The sequence below is a fragment of the Bombina bombina genome, chromosome 10 (genome assembly GCF_027579735.1).
Source record: "Bombina bombina isolate aBomBom1 chromosome 10, aBomBom1.pri, whole genome shotgun sequence".
NCBI classification, from domain to species: domain Eukaryota; kingdom Metazoa; phylum Chordata; class Amphibia; order Anura; family Bombinatoridae; genus Bombina; species Bombina bombina.
In genome coordinates, this window is record NC_069508.1 from 164,508,689 (window position 1) to 164,528,934 (window position 20,246).

Below are 20,246 nucleotides of genomic sequence, written 5' to 3' on the forward strand. Positions count from 1 at the left end.
TATTTTATTGTTTAACTTCTTGATGTACAACAACTAATAGTTTGCTTAACCCCTTTGTTATTTTATATATATATATATATATATATATATATATATATATATATATATATATATATATATATATACTGCTTCTGTGGAATGAGGACCATTTTGGCCAATTCCTTGTAAATCAGTATTTCCTGTAGTCCTGTGCACTATCCCCAGTGTTTGATGTCTTTCAGAGCTGGCGTTACTTTCCCTATTCTCTAGCAAGGTCCTGTGTCTTCTCTTTGGCCAGCTATGAGGAGGTATTTGTTTTTGGCAGCTGCACTCCTTGCAGTATCAGCAGATGTAACAGTATATTTTCGGGAAGAATTTGAAGATGGAGGTAAGAGAACTGTTAATGTCATTTATTTTCTTCTCCGGCTATAATCTTAGCGGCATCATCTTATACTATTAATTGTCACTATTTTTACTATTCTCTTATGATACAAGCAGGGTCCATTTAAAACAAAAAATTAAAATCTCACTGCTTGTTACACCCAGAAGGGTGTTCTTCCTCAAATATTGTTTTCTATTTTTGGGAATAAATGGTGCTTATTTTAACATATTTTACCACATATTTTCCAAGGAACTTTAAAAATACTTTCCAGATATGCCTTTGAGGATAAATGGTTAATATAAAAAATTCAGTGCACAAAGGGTTAATTTTAACTTCATGACAATATTTAGAGTCACATTAAAAAAAGCCCTGTGTCTAAGTCAATTCATTAATGTAACTCTATATTTTTCTTCTTCATATCATCTATATCTGTTTCTGCCTCATACCCACTCTTGTACATGTCATTTTTCCAACAAATTTTCAAATTATAAATATGATATACATGATTTTAACCACATCTGTACAAATTCCACAGTCTCATTAGCAAGTATGATAATGAATGTCTAATTTTTGCAAATTACCAGATGAATGGCAAAATCGCTGGATTGTCTCCAAAAATAAATCAGATTATGGTAAATTCCAACTGTCTGCAGGCAAATTCTTTGGAGATCCAGAAAAAGATAAAGGTAGGTATTGTCTATGATAGATATCTCCTGCGTGTGTGTGAATTAATAGTGGCAAGCTGACATGAAAATGGTCTCTCACATTTTATAAAGGAATCTTCTTAAAGTGCCCTTCAGTTTGGAAAGATTGGTCTAGCTAAAACATTCTTGTTTTTTTTAGTGTACCCTTCTGGTGGGCCGTGGCCTGACATACTGACCCACTGATGCCAGTAAACCCACTGACACTGATAAAAGTATATATTGTCTTCCCCAACTGACACCAATGTATTTATATATATATATATATACTTGTGACGACCAGGGTTGACAAACCCTGTACCAGTCACTTGTTTGTCACAGAACACAGAAAGCGTTAACAGAACCTTTCCATTTTCACTAATATGTCACAGTCTAGCCACTCCATGCTAGCCTGTGACTTAGTTCAGTGGGTGCAAGGGTTAACAAAACTCTCTAGTCTGTCCTAGACTTAGAAGAAATGCCCCAAACTCCCTTTTTAATGCCACCCACACTAAACTATCTCTAAGCTGCCACCACTTAAGATTATATGGGAAATCTTAAGGAAACCCAGACTTACAAATTAAATCCCAGAATACAATTTAGCAAAAATTATCTAAAATCACAGTAATAATACTACCAGTCTTTTTCAGTAACATGGTTTAAATATTAGAAAAAAGCCAAAAGCTTAATAAGTGAATGTTTATTATGCGAAAAATTATGCACAGTACATTATTAATAAAAAGATGTTAACAAATAGAATTATACATAAGCAAACAGTTTTACAAATATAATGGAGAAATAACAGAAACCTTATACTTTACTAGCTTTTTGTTGTCTGTGCCAGAGAGATGGCAGGATAAGTTGGTCACTCACTCTGTAGTATACAGCCTCCCATGAAGAATGAACAACTTGTATTGTTAAACACAACATTTTATACCTGTTTCTCTGATATCAAATTGCTTGACCCAACCTTCTTACAGAGTGCCAGAAATATCCACTCCCCTCTTTTTACCACAAATATCCACTCCCCTCTTTTTACGATGTCATAAAGTTCAGATTCTTTGGCTGAAATTATAGAACACCTTATAACTTCTGATATGCATATTCAGCGCATACACCTATATAAGCAATTTTCAAATAATTTCTAGTAACAAAAGGTTCCAAAAGAGAGTTTGAGACATCCATGTGGCTTAACTCTACTGCATTAATCACTATCTAAAGTGAGCTACTGGAATGTTGTCCCGATGACAGTTCCTCTAGGATTTCTTTGCAAGGCATCAAAACAGGTAATGGAAGATGGATGCCACTACACATAAGTTAACACATATTTAAAGTTAGCAAAAGAGGGCCAATGCAATACTGGGAGCTAGTTAAGCACATTTGAAGAACCAATGAAAAGAGACATATGTGTGTAGCCACCAATCCGCAGCTAGTTCCCAGTGAGGCATTGCAGCTCCAAAACCTACCTTGGCATTCTTTTCAACAAAGGTTACCAAAATAAAGTACATTTGATAGTAGATGTTGATTGAAAAGTCTTTTAGAATTTAATTTAAAATGGCTAATATAGTTCACAGTGAGATTTTAATAATATCTGGATGTTAATACTCTATACTATCTAACCAGGAATACAAACAAGTCAGAACTCGTCATTTTATGCTATATCTGCACGGTTTGAACCATTCAGCAATGAAGGACAGACGCTGGTCATTCAGTTTACTGTAAAGCACGAACAAGGAATAGACTGTGGTGGAGCATACGTGAAAGTGTTCCCTGCTGACATGGACCAAGAGCAGATGAATGGAGATTCCCAGTACTATATTATGTTTGGTACGTTCTCCTATTCCTATTGCAGAACATGCTGTACAATAAATCAGTACAGAGTATAACTATCACTTATGTTCAGCTTAATTCAGCTTTAAAGGGACATTATCTGTATTTTGACATTATCTGTATTTTTCAATTACAATTGACAATTGAAAATGGGAAACTAATATTTCTTTTTGTCACCTAGCACAGTCTTAAAATGTATGCAGACAATTAGTAGGCCTAAAAATAGCTAAATATAAAAATATTATATAAATGATAAAATTGTAAATTCTAATTTCCCAGAGGGGTAGCCTACCCATTTTGTATATATCCTCCTACCAATGTCTAAACTATAAATATATATATATATATATATATATTTCTAAATGACGGTTATTGTGTGTGTTGTATGCTGTCTTTAGGAATGAGGCTATGGGTACGCAGATTATATCACAATATTTTGATTAGATATTAGTATACACCATCATTTACATAAAGACTATTATGTTGGATCACCGTGAATGCTAATAAACCAGAGGAGTCTATCAACCTTCCATTAATGTACAATAGCAATTTTCTAGAAAAGCAAGTCTCAAACCTCCCCTTATTCCCAGAATAGGGATGCAAACGTAGAAGATCTTTACTATAGATTAAAACATGTGCTGGCACTCTCTGCAGGGCTATGGTGGGGACTCCTTATCACATCCCTCATATATATTTTTCCCATCAACATTTATGCAGTAAGGCAGTGCAATTTTACGTGTATGTTTGTTTTTGCCAATACTTTTAGCGGTGCCATAACAGACTGGTGTGAACTAGCGGTGCCCTTCTTGTCGGCATTACTGGTTAAAGACTTAGATTTCTGCCCTCTTTATAGTGGAGCAAACAATATTTTATTAATTTTGATGCGTTTTGTCAAATCTTATCACTATATTTTACCATTTACACAAGTTAGTAGAACATATGTTTAATCTTTTTTCTATATTTGAACTGTAGGTGAATAGTGATTAGCTGGTGTTTTCACAATGATTTCCTAGTGGAACCTGAAAGTCTTTTCATGATGTAGACTCCTTACTAATTTTATGAATTTTGGTGACCCTGAGTCACCCCATAGTCAGGATTATTTCACAAATATGTAAATCTATATCAAAACTAGACATCTGCCTACTTACCAAATAAAAACTGTTGTCCCTACTTCCATGATAGTCTTATTGTGAGGTTCTGTGGTACACGGTACAGAAGAGGTGCTGGCAGTTTTGTGGATTCAAGTCCTGTTGAAAACCTTTTTTATTTATTATTTATCTGTTTTAATAATTGCCTATTAGATCACACACTAAACTGTAATAAGCAGGTTCAGTAGAGAAGAGTATGCAATAAAATATCAGTATTGTGCCAATGCTTTAAGTTAAAACAGCTTTAGCACCTTTTTAATTTATTATTTATCTATTTTATTAAGCAATTTTGTGCGCTGTACAGTTTTTGATATTTAAAGGGACATTCCAGCCAAAATTGGAATTCACATGGATACATTTCAGTTTTGAATAGGAGCATTCTTGTAGTATACATGTATACATTATTTTGACTGGAATGTTCATTTAAATATAGGTTCTAATAATTGTACAACCATAAGATGTAAATGCAAGGCTTAAATTTAATTTATGTGCTTGGTTTGTCATAAATAAATCTAATTAGTATATCTTACGAGTGGTGCTCTAATTGTTGCGAGCGAGTGATATCTGGTTTATCGCAGCTCTTTGGGCGTGTCGGAAGTAGCGTGCTAATACGAGTTGAAAGTAAATGCCAACATACAAGTGCAATTGCGATTTATGCTTGTAGGGTTAACACGACCTCATAGCTCTGGTTAACTGTTACACTCAGATAAAAAGTGGAAAACACATAAAAAATACATTACAATATACAGTTACAATAATAATAATGATCTAGCTAAATATGTCTAAATATGTATGTGTGTGTAAATAGTTATTTATGTATTTATATGTGTGTATATATGTATTTACAAGTATACAGTTACAAATGTGAGTGTGTCAGTCCCAAACTGTCTTTACCAACAATAGTGTGAAACAAATGTACCCCATGCTCAAAACATAATCCACTCCCCTTCTTCCAATGCTCTGTATAAACTTGTAGCCAAGTATAGACCCTAAGGTCTTGGCTTACCGTCCTCCATGCCTTTCTTCCTGTTCCGTACTGTTCTCCTGGACTTTAGTGGCCCTGAGCGGTCCCGCAAACTCCACGGGATACAGACAACGGTCTGTTGTCCTGCTCCTACCAAACACAGCACATGTAGCTGCTTCCGTCCACAGCACACTCCAGGCGGCGTCAACGTTGGGGGAGGAGTTGAATGGGAGCAGTCGGGTTTGATAACGGTCCTCCAAGACGGGAGCAAACACTCTGGATCGATAAAGAATCAATAAATAAAGATGCGGTATGCTCCTCAATCGAATAAAAAGTTTCGGCTGACAAGCCGTACTCATAGTCATAGAGCATACCGCATCTTTATTTATTGATATATGTATTTACAGACATATATACACATAAAAACATAAATGCATATGTACGCATATATAGACAGTGCATTGGAGCCCTTTGCAGTCAAGTAGCTGAAAACATGTAAAAACATATTTATGCGATATTCATATTTAATAAAATGTTATACGATATATTTACTGTAAATTTTTCACATTCCAATATTCTTCACAACAAAAAACCCATCATATATATAAACTACCAAAACTTTTTATAATCTCTCATCGTATTGTATTATATTGGTTTGTTTTTCTCTACATTCTCGTTTCACCTTTATTATATCCATTTGTTTTAATTCATTATTGTAGCTCTATTCGTGCATGCCATGCCCCCCCCCCATTTTTTCCTTTTATTTTTCCTCTCATCTTGCTTATTTACTCTCCTGTGTTTGTTTACTCTTTCTGGCTATACACAGCTATATTCTCCTTCAGACACATCCTCTGCTATTTATGACACCCCTCTCACCACCTCCCTCCCTTCCATCTGCTGTGTGTAGTGTGTTTCTATATCAGATTGATCAGTATTGCTTCAGACCTGAGGAAGGGAGGAAAACTTTTGAAAGCTTGTCTTTGAAATATTATTTCAGTCCAATAAAAAGGGTATCACTGCATACTGCAATACACTGGTATTTGAGCATCTTGTGTGTGTGTGTGTGTATATATATATATATATATATATATATATATATATATATATATATATAAATAGAACATATTCTTCTATATAAAGAACATTAGAAAGTGAAATATTAATATTTCATGTCGGGTTAGTGCACTTGAGAAAACACGATCGGGTTTGCATGACTTGTTGGGTTTAGTTTCCCCCCACTATTGACAGAATACGTTAACGTGGTCGTGATATTCAATGTTGGGCTTTTTGCGTGCATTGTGTGCGAAAACTTTTTACTTTCAACTTTTAATATGCACACTACCCAACGTGCACAAAAAGCTTACTTCTAGCGGATTGAGACAGCCGCTCCACCTGTAGTCTAGCCCATATACCTTGTTTGATAACACTTTGCCTGATAAAGATGAACAAAGCAGCAGCAACACATCTGAACTGATTTTGAAATAAAAATATATATATATACAAATTGTAATATTTTCTGTCATGGTAGCGACACATTAGATGCACGACGTACGTTAATAAACCAGAAGCTTTTTTTGTTTAGCAAACATAAGTTTTTTTTAGCATTTTTGTTATTTTATCTTCTAACATGACACTTATTTATGTTACAGTAATTATCTCTGTATATAATTCTAAATAATTATATTTACACTACGTATACATTTCAGATAATATTCCTTTAGCAATTTGTCGGGTATATTCTGTGTTTTCAGGCCCTGATATCTGTGGTACAATTCACGAGAAAGTCCACGTTATCTTCAATTACAAGGGAAAGAACCATTTAATCAAAAAGAACATAACATGCAAGGTAAGTTGCTTATAGTGACCCCTATAGGTTGTCCCCTATCCTGATCCTATTTTGTTATTGGATGGTTTAAAAATTAAAGGGACATAAAACCCCAACATTTTCATTCATGATTCAGATAGCGCATGTGATTTTTAAATTGACTTCTATTATCACATTATCAAATTAAGTTCTCAGCATGTCTGCTCCCTTATCTAGCTGCAGGCAGGGGCTACACTGAGAATTTCTAAGCCCTCATTTTGCAAGAAAACAAGTAAGTTGTTTGATGTTCTTTAACACAATCTGTTTATTTTTATGTTTACTTTGATTTAACATATTTGTTTTTAGTATAGGTGCACTACTTGATCCCTTTAAAAAAGCGCTAAATTTTACAGCGGTATTTTGGATTGCCCTCAAGTGGAACACCTAACTCACTACTTGTAATACAAGCAGAAATGTAATAGAGCTGACAATAGGGCACACTATAAATAGGTTTGGCAGCATTAAAATGCTTTGTTACAATATTTTACCATTCACTTATAGTACCAGATTGTGTGTTCTTCTTTGCGCAAGGTCGCACAAAATATAACGCACCTTGAGATATCGATTGCACTCCACTTGTAATCTAACTTACAATACATTTCACACACCTCATTCAAATTATGGGTGCCACCATTTTGGAACCTAAGTTTCACTTAAGGTTTCTAAAGGAGACTTGCTAAACATATTCAAACACATCAGCGGTGGAATGCAGTGAAACCTAGATTTCAACATGGCAGCACCCATGACTATAAGGAGGCGGGGAATAACCTCAATACTATGCTTATAAAATGTATTCAGTGTTTAATGTTCCTAAAGTTTCATGATTCATAAAACGTACAATTTATGTCAAGTATCTAATTTATCCCCTTCTTTTGGTCGACTTTGTTAAAACGTATCCCCTTCCCATGAAAGCATACGGAGGTAGGCTCACAAGCGCTAATATATATATATATATACAGAAGTAAATTGTATATATATATATATATATATATATATATATATATATATATATATACATATATTATTATTTTTTTGTTAAACATTAATTTTCACTTCCATGTCAGTTCAAGCAGAAATAAGAAATAATAAAAACTACATATAAGGCTAAACCCTTTGGTGTCTGCTCCCTCTCTCCTTGCAGCATGATGAACTCACTCACCTGTACACGCTGATTGTACATCCCAATAACACATATGAAGTTAAAATTGACAATGAGAAGGTTGAGAATGGGACCCTGGAGGCAGACTGGGACTTCCTACCGCCTCAAAAATTCAAAGATCCAAATGCGAGTAAACCGTTAGACTGGGACGAGAGGGAGAAGATCGAAGATCCAAATGACAGGAGGCCGGAGGTAATGTGCACAGGAACTTATAGCCTACATCAGAGCAGGTGCCACCTGCATAACTGTAATATACTGACCAGTATGTTTTTGTACAGGCGTTTGCTGATTGGTGGATACTTGCGTATACTGCTTTTAACTGCCTCTATTTCATAAGAGAATAATATGTTTTTACTAGCGTTTGGTGATTGGTGGACATGTGCGTATATTGCTTTTAACTGCCTCTATTTCATAAGAGAATAATATGTTTTTACTAGTGTTTGGGGATTGGTGGATACGTGCGTATACTGCTTTTAATTGGCTCAAATTCATAAGAGAATGGTATGTTTTTGTACTGGCGTTTGCTGATTTGTGGATACATGCGTATATTGTTTTTAACTGCCTCTATTTCATAAGAGAATGATATGTTTTTACTAGCGTTTGGTGATTGATGGATATGTGCGTATATTTCTTTTAACTGGCTCTATTTCATAAGAGAATGATATGTTTTTGTACTGGCGTTTGGTGATTGGTGGATACGTGCGTATACTGCTTTTAACTGCCTCTATTTCAGAGAATGATATGTTATTGTACTGGCGTATATTGCTTTTAATTGGCTCAAATTCATATGAGAATGATATGTTTCTTGTACTGGCGTTTGCTGATTGGTGGATACAGGCGTATATTGCTTTTAATTGGCTCAAATTCTTACGAGAATTATATGTTTTTGTACTAGTGGATTGCTTGCTGTGTCCTACTCAGGAGCTGCAGTTACTTTATTGTGAGACCTGAGGAGGATGTAAAAAACACAAAACACCTTGTAACTACAGGACATTTCTGTTGCCTTGTTATAGAATAACATAACAGCCAAGTCTAGAGATTTTCATCAGTGCAGCATGTGCAGTTCTCTAACAGCTAGATTACGAGTTTTGAGCGATATAGGGAAATTCACGACCGCAACATTTTCAGCGTTATTTCACCTCCCTATAGCGCTGCAATTGCGCTGGCGATATGGTTGCATTGAGCTCCATACCGCACCAAAATCAAGCGCTGCTTTGATGTGCTTGTGCACGATTTCCCCATAGACATCAATGGGGAGAGCCGGCAAAAAAAAAGCCTAACACTTGCGATCGCAGAAACAAAAGCTCCGTAACGCAGCCCCATTGATGTCTATGGGGAAATAAAAAGTTATGTTTAAACCAGCCTAACATAAACCCTAAGTCTAAACACCCTAATCTGCTGCCCCTGACATGTCCGCCACCTACATACAGTTATTAAGCCCTAATCTGCTGCCCCTAATATCGCCGCCACCTACATTACAGTTATTAACCCCTAATCTGCTGCCCCCGATATCGCCGTCACCTACATACAGTTATTAACCCCTAATCTGCTGCCCCTAACATCGCCGCCACCTACATTACAGTTATTAACCCCTAATCTGCCATCCCCGATATCGCTGCCACCTACATAAAGTTATTAACCCCTAATCTGCCGCCACTATACTAAAGTTATTAACCCTTAAACCTAACCCTAACGTAACCCTAAGCCTAAATCTAACCCTAACGTAACCCTAACTCTAACACCCCCTAACTTAAATATAATTAAAACACATCTAAATAAACCTTACAATTATTAACTAAATAATTCCTATTTAAAACTAAATACATACTTACCTGTAAAAAAAAAACTAAGCTAGCTACAATATAACTAAATTATTTTTATTTTCACAGGTAAGTTTGTATTTATTTTAACTAGGTAGACTAGTAAGTAAATAGTTATTTACTATGTACTAGCTACCTAGTTAAAATAAATACAAAGTTACCTGTAAAACAAAACCTAAGCTACCTTACTAAAAACTAACATTACAATAAAATAAAATAAAATAAATTAAATTATTAAAATACAATTTTCTAACTTACAAAAAAAATAAACACTAAATACAAATATGTAAAAAAACGAAATGATCAAATATAAAAACAAATTACTCCTAATCTAATAGCCCTATCAAAATAAAAAATCCCCCCCCCCAATAAAAAACCTCTAGCCTACACTTAACTGCCAATGACCCTTAAAAGGGCCTTTGTGGGGCATTGCCCCAAAGAAATCAGCTCTTTTACCTGTAATAAAAAATACAAAACCCCAAAACAGTAAAACCCACCACCCATCCAACCAAACCCCCCAAATAAAAACCTATCTAAATAAACCTAAGCTAAACATTGCCCTGAAAAGGGCATTTGGATGGGCTTTGCCCTTAAAAGGGCATTTAGCTCTTTTACATTGCCCAAAACCCTAACCTAAAGAAAAACCCCACCCAAAAAAACCTTAAAAAAACCTAACACTAACCCCCGACGATCCACTTACAGTTATCGAAGTCCAGACATCCATCCTCATCCAGCCAGCAAAGTCCTCATCCAAGCGGCAAGACATCTTCATCCATGCGGCCTCTTCGATCTTCATCCAGCCGACGAAGTCCTCATCCAAGCAAGAAGAAGTCTTCATCCAGACGGCATCTTCTATTTTCATCCATCTGGTGCGGAGCGGGTCCATATTTAAGACATCCGGCGCGGAACATCCTCTTCTTACGGTCGACGATGTAAACTGAAGGTTCCCTTTAAGTGATGTCATCCAAGATGGCGTCCCTTACATTCCTATTGGCTGAAAGATTTATATCAGCCAATAGGAATTAAAGGGGAAAAATCCTATTGGCTGTTACAATCAGCCAATAGGATTGAGCTTTCATCCTATTGGCTGATCCAATCAGCCAATAGGATTGAGCTCTCATCCTATTGGGTGATCTAATCAGTCAATAGGATTTTTCCCCTTTAATTCCTATTGGCTGATAAAAATCTTTCAGCCAATAGGAATGTAAGGGACGCCATCTTGGATGATGTCACTTAAAGGGAACCTTCAGTTTATTTTTGGGGGGCTTTTTACTTTGATAGGGCTATTAGATTAGGAGTAATTCATTTTTATTTTTGATAATTTCGTTTTTTATTTTTTGTAATTTAGTGTTTATTTTTTTGTAAGTTAGAAAATTGTATTTTAATAATTTAATTTATTTTATATTATTGTAATGTTAGTTTTTAGTGTAAGGTAGCTTAGGTTTTATTTTACAACTAACTTTGTATTTATTTTAACTAGGTAGCTAGTAAATAGTTAATAACTATTTACTAACTAGTCTACCTAGTTAAAATAAATACAAACTTAACTGTGAAATAAAAATAAAACCTAAGATAGCTACAATAACTATTAGTTATTTTGTAGATAGCTTAGGTTTTTTTTTTTACAGGAAAGTTTGTATTTAGTTTTAAATAGGAATTATTGTAAGGTTTATTTAGATTTATTTTAATTATATTTAAGTTAGGGGGTGTTAGGCTTAGGGTTAGATTTAGGTTTAGGGTTACGTTAGGGTTAGGATTAGGGGTTAATTTATTTATGTAGAGTTAGTGATGTGGGAGATCAGAGGTTTAGGGGTTAATAATTTATTTTAGTATATTTCGTGTGGGGGGCTTGTGGTTTAGTGGTTAATAGGTTTATTATAGCGGCGGTGTGGGGGAACGGCAGATTAGGGGTTAATAATCTTTAAATAGTGTTTGCGATGCTGAAGGGCGGCGGTTTAGGGGTTAATAGGTTTATTTTAGTGGCGACGATGTCGGAGACCGGCGGAATAGGGGTTAATACATTTTTTTAGTGGTGACGATGTCCGGAGCGGCAGTTTAGGGGTTAATAATTATTTTTTTTTGCGGGAGGGCCTCGGTTTAGGGGTTAATAGGTAGTTTATGGGTGTTTAGTGTACTTTTTAACACTTTAGTTATGAGTTTTATGGTGCAGCTTTGTAATGTAAAACTCATAACTACTGACTTAAGATGGCGGTACGGATCTTGTCAGTATAGGGTGTACTGCTAACTTTTTGGCCTCCCAGGCAAACTCGTAATACGGCGCTATGGGAGTCCCATTGAAAAAGGACTTTTTTAAAAGTGCGGTACTGACGGTGTGCGGTACACCTATACCTACAAGACTTGTAATAGCGGCGTTAGGGAAAAAGCAGCGTTATGAAGCATAACAATGCTTTTTCACTCATAACGCAAAACTCGTAATCTAGCTGTAAGTGTGCTAGTTCATAAGTGTAGAGAGAGTTATAACAAGGGAGTTAGACAAAGGAGTGGACAACGGAAATAAAATTTACTGCAAACATGCTACACTTTCTAATGTCTGCATTAACCTATTCCCCCCTTCTCCTTAAAGTCACAGCTCTTCCTTTCACAAACATCACTCAGACAATTCATATTTCTCCTAATCTTCTACCTTCCCCCCTCTACAACACACATGAACTTTATTCCTATCTCACATCCCTCAGCCAGCCATGCTTCACTGATCCTAAACTTAAACACTCGCATAAGACACATTCTCATCTCCTTTCGCTAACCATCTTTCTTCTTCTTGTAGCTGGGGATGTCTCACCTAACCCAGGTCCACCCTCTTCTTCCCTCAGCTCACTACCCCAAATGACACCTTATACACCTTGCCCAAGTAACCCTCTAAACCTCATTAACTGCACCTCTTTTAGTACACCCCAATTCTCCTGTGCCCTTTTGAATGCATGCTCTGTATGCAATAAACATACATCTATTCACAACCTACGCCGCCCATAGTTTCAGCTCGCAGCTCGAGCTATCACATATACGGTGCCGTCAGAGGCTAAAGTGCCGTAAGTCTGACAATCGGAATTAAGGTAGAAAAATCTGATTGGCTGAGTGAATCAGCCAATCCGATTCAAGTTCAATCCGATTGGCTGATTGGTTCAGCCAATCGGATTGAACTTGAATCTGATTGGCTGATTCACTCAGCCAATCAGATTTTTCTACCTTAATTCCGATTGGCTGATAGAATTCTATCAGCCAATCGGAATTCGACGGACGCCATCTTGGATGACGTCATTTAAAGGTACCTCATTCCTCGTTTAGTCTTCGTGCCGGATGGATGCTCCGCGGCGGAGGAGCAAAGAAAGAAGATTGAAGATGCCGCTTTGCTTGAAGACATCGGCGGATGGAAGAAGACTTCACTGCCGCTTGATTGAAGACATCGCCCGGATGGAAGAAGACTTCACTGCCGCTTGATTGAAGACATCGCCCGGATGGAAGAAGACTTCTCTGCCGCTTGATTGGACATCGCCCGGATTGGATGAAGAGTTCTGCCCGGCTGGGTGAAGACAAGGTAGGGAGATCTTCATGGGGGTAGTGTTAGGTTTTTTTAAGGGGGGTTTGGGTGGGTTTAGAATAGGGGAATGTGGGTGGTGGGTTGTAATGTTGGGGGGTGGTATTGTGTTTTTTTTTTACAGGCAAAAGAGCTGTTTTCTTTGGGGCATGCCCCACAAAAGGTCCTTTTAAGGGCTGGTAAGGTAAAAGAGCTGTGAACTTTTTTAATTTAGAATAGGGTAGGGAAATTTTTTTTAATTTGGGGGGCTTTATTATTTTATTAGAGGGCTTAGAATAGGTGTAATTAGCTTAAAAATCTTGTAATATTTTTTTTATTTTTTGTAATTTAGTGTTTGTTTTTTTTCTAATTTAGTTTAGTTTATTTAATTGTATTTTAGTTTAGATATTTGTAGTTTATTTAATTTATTGATAGTGTAGGTGTATTTGTAACTTAGGTTAGGATTTATTTTACAGGTAAATTGGTAATTATTTTATCTAGGTAGCTATTAAATAGTTATTAACTATTTAATAGATATTGTACCTAGTTAAAATAAATACCAAGTTACCTGTAAAATAAATATAAACCCTAAAATAGCTACAATGTAATTATTAATTACATTGTAGCTATCTTAGGGTTTATTTTATAGGTAAGTATTTAGATTTAAATAGGAATATTTTAATTAATAATATTAATATTAATTAGATTTATTTTAATAAAAATTTAGTTAGGGATGTTAGAGTTAGATAGGGTTATTATACTTAATATATATAAAATAATAAGGATATTAACTATATTAACTCTAATATAATTAGGGTTAATATAGTTAATATATATAATATAATAACTATATTAACTATATTAACCCTAATATAATTAGGGTTAATATAGTTAATATAGCTGGCGGCGGTGTAGGGGGATTAAATTAGGGGTTAATATTTTTAAAATAGATGGCGGCGGTGTAAGGGGCTCACTTTAGGGGGTAGGTAAGGTAGATGGCGGCGGTGTAAGGGGCTCACTTTAGGAGGTAGGTAAGGTAGATGGCGGCGGGGTAGGGGCTTACTTTAGGGGGTAGGTAAGGTAGATGGCGGCGGGGTAGGGGCTCACTTTAGTGGGTAGGTAAGGTAGATGGCGGCGGTGTAAGGGGCTCACTTTAGGGGGTAGGTAAGGTAGATGGTGGTGGTGTAAGGGGCTCACATTAGGGGGTAGGTAAGGTAGATGGCGGCGGGGTAGGTGCTCACTTTAGGGGGTAGGTAAGGTAGATGGCGGCGGGGTAGGGGCTCACATTAGGGGGTAGGTAAGGTAGATGGTGGCGGTGTAAGGGGCTCACATTAGGGGGTAGGTAAGGTAGATGGCGGCGGTGTAAGGGGCTCACATTAGGGGGTATGTAATATAGCTGGCGACGGTGTAGGGGGATCACATTAGGGGGTTATACTTTTAATGTAGGTGGCAGCGGGGTCCGTGTGCGGCGGTTTAGGGGTTAAATACTTTATTAGGGATGGCGGCGGGGGATCGCGGTTGACAGGTAGATAGACATTGCGCATGTTTTAGGTGTTAGGTTTATTTAGCAGGTAGTTTAGGGAGTTACGGGGCTCCAATAGACAGCATAAGGCTTACTACGGCTGCATTTTGTGGCGAGGTGAAAATGGAGTAAGATTTCTCCATTTTCGCTACGTAAGTCCTTACGCTGTATATTGGATGCCAAACTGCGCTGGTTTGGTATACCTGTCTATGGCCCAAAAAACTGCGGGCGAAGGCAGAAATATACGAGCATAACTTCTAGGTTACGCCGTATATAGGATACCAAACCAGCGCAAATTTCAGCGTCGCCGGCTTTTGCGGGCGATGCTGCATATCGGATTGGGCCCCAGGTCTTCACTAATCTCTGTGCCGTTTCCAACTTCCTTAACTTCCCCTTTCCTCTCTCTGACCACCATCTACTAACTTTCTCTCTTACTCTATCTACTGCATCTTTGCAAGCTCCCAAGAAACTGCTACCTTACAGGAATTTAAATGACTTGGATCTCACGGACTTTTCCACTCAACTGAATCCAACATTCCATCCCTCTCTTGCCCAAACCTTGTGGCTTTACAGTATAATTTGGCACTAAAATCAACACTTGACAAAGCTGAACCCTCCACTGTTCACCGTACATCAATCACTCGACGGCAACCGTAGCACACCAAACAGACCAGATATCTTCAGCGATGTTCACGGGCTGCTGAACGGCAGTGTAGGAAATCACGCACCTGTGCTGATTTCCGGCATTATAAATTCATCCTTAAGTCCTGCAACTCTGCGCTCAGCCTGGCCAAACAAGTCTATTTCTCCTCCCTTGTGTCATCTCACGCATACAACCCTAGAAAGCTGCTCTCAACCTTCAATTCCCTTCTATGTCCGCCTGCACCCCTGCCCACTACCAACCTCACTGCTCAGATTATTGCTGATCACTTCAAAAATAAAATTGACACCATTAGAAAAGATAGCTGCACCTCTTCCCTCTCTCTCTGCTTTGTTAACCCCTACCCTACCTCATCTCTTTAACCAATCTCTCACTGCTGGCGCATTTCCTGATACATTCAAGCATGCGTCAATCATACCAATCCTAAAAAAGCCCTTGACCCCTCCATGCCTTCTAACTATCGACCGGTCTCCTTCCCCTTGCTTCAAAATAATTGAATGGACTAGTCTATAATTGGCTAACTCAATTTCTCACAATTAACTCCATTCTTGATCCACTACAAGCTGGTTTCTGCCCTAAACACTCAACAGAGACCGGTCTTGCTAAAGTAACAAATGACCTGTTATCAGCTAAAGCAAAAGGCCACTATTCCTTACTAATTCTTCTTGACCTATCCGCTGCTTTTGACACAGTTACCATCCTCTCCTCCTAAAAATACTACATTCATTTGGCATCTGAGACACAGTCCTCTCCTGGTGTGCCTCATATCTCTCAAACTGCTCATTTTCAGTTTTCTTTAACAACATATCTTGTGATCCTATGCCTCTCTCAGTTGGAGTACCGCAAGGCTCTGTCTTGGGTCCCTTGCTTTTCTCTCTATATACATCCTCCCTTGGAAAACTTATAGCATCCTTTAGATTCCAGTACCACTTATATGCTGATGATACCCAAATCTATCTTTCCTCTCCTGATATCTCTCCCTTTTTACTCAACCAGATTTCCAACTGCCTCTCTGCAATTTACTCTTGGATGTCTTTACACTACCGCCAACTCAATCTGTCCAAATCTGAGCTGCTTCTTATTCCCCCCTCTTTGAGACATCCAACACGTGACATTTCTCTGACGGTTGGAGACTCTATTCTCAACACCTCACCCCAGGTCCACTGTCTTGGGGTCACACTAGACTCAGAACTCACATTCAACCCACATATACAAGCACTTACCAAATCCTGAATTTCACACCTATGCAACATTTCCAGAATTCGTGCCTTCCTTACTCTAAAAAGTACAAAAATACTTATTCATTCCCTCATTTTGTCACGCATTGATTATTGCAATCTACTCCTAAATGGCCTTCCAAAACACTGCCTCTCCGCCCTCCAATCTATTATGAATGCTTCTGCTAGACTCATCCACCTAAATCGCCGATCTACATCAGCTGCTTCGCTCTGCCAGTCTCTATACTGGCTCCCCATACACTCCAGAATACAATTTAAAGTATTAACCCTAACTTACAAACCACTCAACAGTCTAACTCCCAAATATATTTCCTCTCTCATCATGAAATATTCCCCATCCCGTCCTCTTCGATTAATCTCTGACCTACGTCTCTCCTTTCCTTTTGTCTCTACGTCCCACTCCCGCCTCCAAGACTTCGCACGTGCTGCTCCTGTCCTCAGGAACTCTCTACCCCGCTCCATAAGACTGTCTCCAACCTTGTATAGCTTCAGACGCTCCTTGAAAACCCACCTATTTAGAGAGGCTTACCATCTCTCCTCCATCCCTCATCCTAACCAAACTAATACATGAACTGCCTGACTCACTGCTGCAACTACAACCGATGTGACAAGCTACCCCAACCTTATGTCTCTGCACCCTAAACCTGTAGACTGTGAACTCTCCGGAGCAGGGCCCTCTTCCTCCTGTACTAGATTTGTTTAGTTTTGTTATGTTTTGTATTTTATCACAAATCCTTGTTGTATACCCCTTTCATTGTACCCAGCGCTACTGAATTTGGAAGCGCTATACAAATAAATGATAATAATAAATTTCAAAATAAATTCACACCTTGTTTGCTACAATTATTTTTCAATATTCCAAACTCCACCCATCATTTGTCTAATTTGGAGAAGTCAATCCAGACTTGTTCCTGCAGTAACCACAGTCATTATGTTAGCAAAACTTGCATTACAAAAGTCCTTGTCTGAGATCCTCTGCTAAGGTCAATTAGGGGCACATATGTAGCAGGGTTAGGCTTGTGAAGTCTGTAGTGTACATTTACACTTCCCAGAACTGGAAAACCAATAATTTTTATATATATTTAAATTACATGTAAATGGGGCAAACTAAATAATTAAAGTATTTTGTTACGACTAATGAAATATATATTGTTACGCATAATGAAATATATAAAAAATAAATAAAATCAGAGGCGCCCCCAAATACTAGCTACAAGTGTATTGTTAGTATTAAAGTGATATGTACTGCAACACAGTGATGATTGCGAATACAGTGATGATTGTGAAACCTATCACTAATCCCTATGATGTGTGACAATGTAATATAATGTGTATATACAATGTATCAACCTATATATATAAATAAAAACTTTAAATTTCAAAGCACTTCATAAACATATAGTAACTTCAAAGATATGACTATCTTCTAATAGATGGTAACAAAGATAGTCCACACTCTAAGAGATATTTTGCAAATCTCCAGGCAGCAGACTCATTCCAGATCAATGTTGGCAGTCACAGGTTCTGTTAAAAAGAAAAAGAGAAGAGGCGCCAAATGGTGTGTATCGTTTTAACTTCAGCAGGCCAAAGCCCCCAAATAAATCTTACTTACAAAATTTCCAGCACTTGAGAAGTGCCACAAATGCCTTCTGAACTGTTGGCAGCCGTCCAGCTAGCTGTTTTTTACCAGTATTGCTTCAATATTGTGCTGTGTAAAACAAAAAACACAAAAGTGCCACAATAGTGTGTATCAGTGTGATCACTACCAATAGCGCAAATAATGAAATGTACTCACAGGATGTAGGGCACTTGAGAAGTGCCACAAAGACCTCCTGGACACTTATCAGCTGTCCAGATCACTGCGTTCACCGGTATTCCTCTGGGCTAAATTGTTCAAGTCACAATGGCTCCAAAGAATGCACCTTGAGATATGCCTTCAGCTAGGTAAATCAGTGCAAGTGTTGCCAGAAAACTTAGATGCAAAAAATATAAAAAATACTGTGCTACTCGTATATTAAAATAAGTGTTTATTAAAAACAATGTTACACTACGCGTTTCCCGGTTTCTAAGACCGCTTCCTCAGGTGTATATTTAGATACAAAGTAGCAAAGTTGTATAGCCCTTGTCGGCGTCTACCCCGACCCAGGGCGCATGCGTGAGCAACTTTAAGTTCAATAGCCAATCAGTGCCTTCGAAAAATCTGCTGAAAAGTGATAGGCTACTATCTAGGGGCTTGGTTTGTCATGCCTCTATCTAACGCTTGTATAGAAATAAACTTCATCCCCCAATGTACATTAATGGGGTCCAAAGTTTCAATTCTTAAATTAAAATAAACACATCTTACGTGTCAATGATTGACGTTATCAATATTACCTAGATTGGTAATTCGCTCCATTTTCCAATATTTTTCGAAGTTATTGAGACCGAACTTAAAAATCGTTGTTCATGCATTTACAAATCATGAATACAATATTGCATATATTCACTGTTTTAAATTGCGTATATACAAGAATCTCAATGCATGTTGTGAATCAATATCAAATAAGCATATGAATCAATATCAAATAAGCATTATGATTTCACGTTGTCATTTTGCAGTGTATAAACAGCTGTCATTCTTTACACTGTACAACATATCTAAAATGTAAAGAATATAAAATGAAAAATATATAATAAAAGATATTAAAATATGTAAGTGTATATGTCTATTAACTATAGTATGATATACTTGTCTAATATTTGCAAGAACTCATGGTGGATTGCACAATATTAGATGATGATACTAGACAGTACATATACACGTATATACAATATATATATATACATGTATATATATTTATTTATTAAAAATTTATTTCAAAAACACATATTAAGTCTATTCTGGCTACAAGTGCTCTTGTCAATGAAGATTACTTCATTGGCAAGTGCGATGTGCTTCTATACTTGTACATATCTAATATAGAATTATAATCAATTGAACGCGGCCATGTCTATACTTTCGTTTAAGCCATGTGGTGTAAGAGTCTTAAGTTTCCAGATCCAAAATGTCTCTCTTTGTCTAAGATGGATCAGCCTATTTCTACCCCATTTGGGAGCAATAAATTCCAATGGAAAAATATTAAAGATATCTGTTTGTCCATCATGACAGTTAATACTATGTCGTGGGACACTATGGTTTGTAACCCCATTTTTTATGTTTCTGTTGTGTTCCCTCCATCTTTTTTTTATCGGTCTTGAGGACCTCCCAATATATTGAATTCCACATTGGCATTCAAGGAGATATACCACATAACTAGAGTCACAGGTGAATCTAGAGTTTATCTCAAATTCTTCCTTTGTGGAAAAAGATTGAAATTTTAACCTACTTCCTGATGTATAGCTGCATAGGCCACAATTGGGTCGATTGCACTTGAAAAAACCCCTTTTACCAATAGGCCAGTTATCCTTAATTGTTTTTGTATTCCTCC

At 37.1% G+C, this 20,246-nt stretch overlaps 1 protein-coding gene across 1 annotated transcript in view; it reads left to right on the forward strand.

Annotated features, from left to right (window-relative positions):
- The first annotated feature begins 279 nt into the window (after positions 1 to 279).
- The window catches only part of LOC128640778 (calreticulin-like), a 47,774-nt gene continuing 27,807 nt past the window's right edge, over positions 280 to 20,246 (forward strand). Inside the window, exons 1-5 of the mRNA XM_053693199.1 lie at positions 280 to 367; positions 946 to 1,047; positions 2,665 to 2,868; positions 6,735 to 6,829; positions 7,989 to 8,198. Coding sequence (XP_053549174.1) covers positions 280 to 367; positions 946 to 1,047; positions 2,665 to 2,868; positions 6,735 to 6,829; positions 7,989 to 8,198 — 699 coding nt within the window. The remainder of the gene's footprint in view (positions 368 to 945; positions 1,048 to 2,664; positions 2,869 to 6,734; positions 6,830 to 7,988; positions 8,199 to 20,246) is intronic.